The sequence below is a fragment of the Triticum aestivum genome, chromosome 7A (genome assembly GCF_018294505.1).
Source record: "Triticum aestivum cultivar Chinese Spring chromosome 7A, IWGSC CS RefSeq v2.1, whole genome shotgun sequence".
Classification (NCBI taxonomy): domain Eukaryota; kingdom Viridiplantae; phylum Streptophyta; class Magnoliopsida; order Poales; family Poaceae; genus Triticum; species Triticum aestivum.
Window position 1 is genome coordinate 567,197,975 of NC_057812.1, and position 5,439 is coordinate 567,203,413.

Sequence of the window (5,439 nt, forward strand, 5' to 3'; positions counted from 1 at the left end):
GTCCCGAGGGTGGACTACTCCCTCCTCATCGTGGTGGCCGACGAGATGATGAAGATGGCCACCGGAGATGATTCCTCCTCCGGCAGGGTGCCAGAATGGGTCTAGATTGATTTTCGGTGGCTACGGAGCCCTGCAGCGGCGGAACTTCTGATCTAGGTTAACCCCGAAGGGTTTTAGAATATTTCGGAATTTATAGTGCAAAGAAGGGATACGGGAGGCCACCAAGGTGGGCCCAACCCTCCTGGGCGCGTCAGGGGGCCCTGGCGCGCTCTGCTGGGTTGTGCCCCCCTCGGGGCACCCCTCAGGTGCTGCTTTGGCCCATCGGGAGTCTTCTGGCCCATAAAAAATCCAAAAAAAAGTTTCACGGTGTTTGGACTCCGTTTGATATTGATTTTCTGCGATGTAAAAAACAAGCAAAAAACAGCAACTGGCACTGGGCACTGGGTCAATAGGTTAGCACCAAAAAATGATATAAAGTTGCTATAAAAGAATTGTAAAACATCAAAGAATGATAATATAACGGCATGGATACTTCATAAATTATAAATACGTTGGAGACGTATCACAACTCTTCTGGATCTCGACAACAAGGGAGAGTAGCCGGAGTTCCGGCCGGACGCCAATGACCATGAGGCGGTCCGCCCGGCGCATAGGTCATCTATATCTCCAACGACGAGTTGAAAAGTAAGGTAGTTATTATTCGAATGTAGCTCATTTTATCTGTATATGCTGAACTAGGTATAATGAATTTCACATTTCATGGATTAAATATGAAAATAGGGGTTTGCAAATTGGGGTTGTGGTTGCAGAGCAGGTCAAATGAGAGTTGACCGACCCGTGTCGTCCGCAGACATATAGGGGTGTGCTCTTGCTACTGTAGCACTGTCCTAGTACTCCCACTTGTATGCCCGCTTTTGCTTTGATTGATTCAGAACTTTAATTAAGCTGTGTTCATACTCAAACATGATACTACCTGTCGATCGTTCCTTCATTTGCTAATACACATCGATCGTTGGACGCAAATTAAACCGATCACCTAATTATGTAATGTCCGTTTCAAAACTCTGCCCCCGTATTTTTGCTGATTTCCCCTGGACTCAAGAGATGGAACTATATGGCATTGGCAGATAGATGGTTTCAAATAATTAACAGGAAGTTGGGAATACACGGTGACCAAGTGGCTTTGGTCTGGCATCTTGAAACCTAAAAAACCAACGGAGTTAACCGTATATTTCTTGATTGATCGAGATGCGTGGGCATGCATTCGTCACCCACTTGCAGAGTACAATAACAAATATAGTATCTCATGGTCATTCAATATAAGCCCTTTTACAGTCTATAATCAATTTTTTTTTGTACCGGCCTGCTACGTATATTCCGTCGGTCGGTATATAGATCACAAAACCGAATAAGAACCACATGATACATAATAATCAGAACTGAAGCAAAATGAATAAATAGATAAAATTTAAAAGAATATCCGTACCCTAAATATACGGATATATGTAACTCATGGAACTTTCTGTGTCAGCCGGTCCGTCCACTTAATTCATGATACTGCTCGTAGTCTTCTTGATGAGGTCCCAGGCACTTCTCACATGTCTCTCCTCTTGCAGCGACGACCCAACGGCGAACCGAAGCACAAACTTATCACCAACCACCGTGTGCGCAAGATATGCCTTGCCAGTCTTGTTCAGATTCTCCATTAGTACACGGTTGACCTCATCGGCATCCTCCTCCGTCATGGCTCCACTTGCCTTGATCCTAAAGCACACAAGAGCAAAGTTTCTCGGCACGACCACCTCGAACCTACCGTCGGCACTAACAAAATCTTCAAACATCTTGGCCATGGCGACATCACTACGGATGTGCTCTTGGAGCTTTGCAGTACCGTAAGTGCGCATGACCATCCAAAGCTTGAGCCCGCGAAAGCGCCGACCGACGCCGACCTGCATGTCCTTAAGATCGGTGACCTCACCAGACTCGGTAGCGTCGTTTTTGAGGTACTCCGGGTTGGTCTCCAACGAGTCGCTTAGCCGATGAGCATCACGGACGTAAAGGCAGGTGCAATCGAGGCATGTGAGAAGCCATTTGTGCGGACTCATGCTAATGGAGTCCACGCGCTCAACGCCGTCGAGATGGTGGCGAAACTCCGGGCAGATACACGCACTGCCAGCGTAGGCAGCATCGACGTGGACCCACGCATTGAACATGGCGGCAATGTCTGCAACGGCGCCCACCGGGTCGACGGCGTTGGAAGACGTGGTGCCCACCGTGACACAAACATATGTAGGCACAAGACCGGCGTTGGCATCAGCTTGCATTGCCTCGAGAAGTTTGGCCGGGTCGAGCCCGTAGTTAGTTTCCGGCCCCGTGGGGATGGAGCGGATGTTGGCGGGGTCGAAGCCTGCGAGGCGACACGCCTTGAAGAACGTGGAGTGGGTCTGGTCGGCAGCATACACAGTCAAGCGTGGGATGTCGGACACGCCGACGGAGCCGGTTCGGCGCAGCGCTGCATCACGAGCGGCGACTAGCGTGACAAGCATTGCCTCGCTTGTTGTGCCAAGGATGACGCCGCCACCAGTGCCACGACCATTGCTGGTGCGGTTCATGAAGGTAGTGGGTAGGCGCAGAAGCTGCGCAAGCCAGTCGAGAGCGAGAACCTCCATCTCGGTGGCTGCAGGCGAGGCCTGCCACGTGAATCCAACGGAGTTCATGGCAGAGGCGATGAGGTCGCCGGCGATGGCAGCGGCGCTGTTCGTGGACGGGAAGAAGGCGAAGAAGTTTGAGCTAGCCCAGTGCGTCATGCCGGGGACGATGGAGGTCCTGAGCTCCTTCATGGTGACATCAAATGGCGCGGAGTAGGTTGGCGGGGACGCACTGAGCTCGTCTTGCAGGTATCCGGGCTTCACGTTAGGGAGAACAGGCATGGACTCGACGTTGGTGTAGTAGTCGGAGATGAAGTCGACAGCCTTGTGAAGGTATGCGCGGACATCTTCGGGGTTGAGCGGCTCGAACGCGGCCTTGTCGTTGGGCAAGGCGGAGAAGGACATTGGGTTGGTGTCCAAGCTGCCCATTTTTGTAGGAGCAAAGGAGGTGTGAGGCGTGGCTTAATGAAGTGGAGCTAGCTCGCTTTGCTGCCGGAGAGCAACGAGTAGAGAAGAGCTAGTAGGAGTAGTAAGTTGGCTAGCTAGCTTTGCTGCTTTGGTTTGGTGAATGGAGTTCGTCCTTGGGGCGGGGTATATATAGGTGAGGTGATTAGGTGGACGCGGGAAGCGGCGTGGCGGTGTGGCCGTTGGATGAGTCCCGCGTCCTGGTCGCGCGCGCTTACGTATGTACGCTGCCAGGAAAGTGCATGGGTAGGTAGAGATGCGATCTGGAGCGCGCGCGACACGAGTCGGATGGTCAATCAATCGATACGGATGCACCCGCACGCAGGCGACCCGTTATGTTGCGTTTGTTAATTGGCCACCACGCGGCTTCCTTTTCTTTTTTACGGGTGCAGCTGCTTAAACTCTTGGGCATTCATGCTAAAAAAAACTCTTGGACATTCGAACAGCAGACAAACATGGTTACCTATAAATCCAATTTTAGGTGAGAAGGCAAAAGATCTAGGTAGAAAGATTGCTTTCACAGCAGACGTCAAAACTCACGTACATATGCAATGATCTAAATATATGAGTATATCGAATTTAATATCATTCTATATTATGAGACAAAGGGGGTATAAAACTCTCGTCAAATAAACCCGGAACAAATAAAACACAGATAGCACTTAAAATTATTAAGTAGCTCATCAATCCATAGCCTCAAATTCAACACAGTTATTCACCAAACATAACACAGTGCACCAACAAACATAACAAGGAACACAGAAGTAGAACTAGTGGTCTTATTGCCCAGTTCACGTCCACCGCTCTTCGAAGAGATCTTGTTGAAGACTTTCATCAGTATCCATATTTCATGCACAGAGCTCAGTTGTGGAATTCCGTGGAACACCTAGCAAGCACCGAGCTTGATTTCTGCCGGAGTAACTCGACAAGGCCGATAAATTCGTTGGATTTCTAGCAAAGGTGTCAGGAGGGACCTAAAGTGCCGAGGGTGAGCCTGGGGTGTGTCCTATTCCGACGGCGTCGCGCTGTACCAACGTGGACAACTCGGTACAGAGTCACGCTAGACAGTGGTTGCGTGGGGGTCGCTTGACTGCCAATCTACCTTAGCAGGAATCGGTTGCTAGAAATTCAAGAAAACTCAAAAATAGTTCAGGAACATTAATGAAAGAAAAAATATGGCAAGTTACATGAATGCTTAGAAAATATTCCAAAGTTTACTCAAATTCCCTAGTTGTTCAAGATACGTCCTAAAGATTGTTTTTCTTAAATTGTATGAAATTCTCCAATTTTAAATCCAATATTTTTAGTAGATTTCCAGAATGTTATGGATATTTTGTCACATTTTAACATTCATTACTTTTCTACTTTTCCGCCATTTTTAGTATCTTTCATTGCTCCTTATTTCATTGCTATTTTCTAACATATACTTTGCCTTTTCTTTTGTGCTATTTGTGCTAGCACGTGTGAGAAACTATCAACACACAATCCTACATTCCACTTTGGCTAAGGGAACGGACAAATTTGTCAAGTATGGAAAGTTAGTGTGGCTCAAAGTTATCAGTCTAAAGTTTGTAGCACGAATAAATTTAATAAATAATCAAGGGACCCAAAAGAACTTTCCCAATTGATTTTCAAATATTAATTGTTTTGGCAATTGATGTAATGTTGATCTGAAAGTCGAACTTTATTGATTATTTCTTGTTCTTCTTACCCAACATGCTCACTCCACTTTTTTGTTGTTTCTTCTTCTATACCACCTGTTGATCGAACCACAAAGGCCACCATCAGGGCCGGCCCTGGGGGGGGGGGGGGGGGGGGCAGGGGGGCGGCCGCCCAGGGCCCCCGAAATCTAGGGGGGGCCCTCCAGGGTTGGCAAGGAGCCCATGGCATCGACCTAGACACACACGCACGGAGAAATCCCCGTTTTCCTTCTTCCCATCGCGAGTTCGCCGCTTCGTGACGATCCTATTCCCGCAAGGGCTCCAATCGCGAGTCTCGACACCAATGTAGATCGCTCTCCGTCATGCGGCCGTCTGGTCTTCCTCCAGGTCCCCGGTCCCGTTGTGTTATCCTCCGTTCGTGAGATGCCTCTCATGTGCAAGACGAAGCCACCCACTTATAAGGTCATCCCTAACCTCCTCTTTCTAGTTGGTCATGTTCATATAGTGCAGCAGCAGTCAGATCTTAGAAGGTCTCGCATATGATGCAGTACAAAATTTTAATTTCGTGTGCCCGTTGCTCTATTTCTTATTTCAATCTGGACTTTGTCGACACAACACCAATCGCCTTATCTATTGAAAAAGTTGCCTGCTATGTGTTTGATTGT

The 5,439-nt window shown here is 48.4% G+C and overlaps 1 protein-coding gene across 1 annotated transcript; it reads right to left on the minus strand.

The window, feature by feature from the left end:
• Window positions 1-1,329: 1,329 nt before the first annotated feature.
• Window positions 1,330-3,198, minus strand: LOC123152137 (tryptophan decarboxylase 1). The gene has a single exon (XM_044571762.1). It carries the CDS (start codon window positions 3,075-3,077, stop codon window positions 1,545-1,547), a length of 1,533 nt encoding a protein of 510 aa, XP_044427697.1. The 5' UTR covers window positions 3,078-3,198; the 3' UTR covers window positions 1,330-1,544.
• Between the last annotated feature and the right edge of the window lie 2,241 nt (window positions 3,199-5,439).

Excerpts from the sequence above, each read along its gene's own strand:
- LOC123152137 (XM_044571762.1), bottom strand. The coding sequence starts at position 3,077 with ATGGGCAGCTTGGACACCAACCCAATGTCCTTCTCCGCCTTGCCCAAC.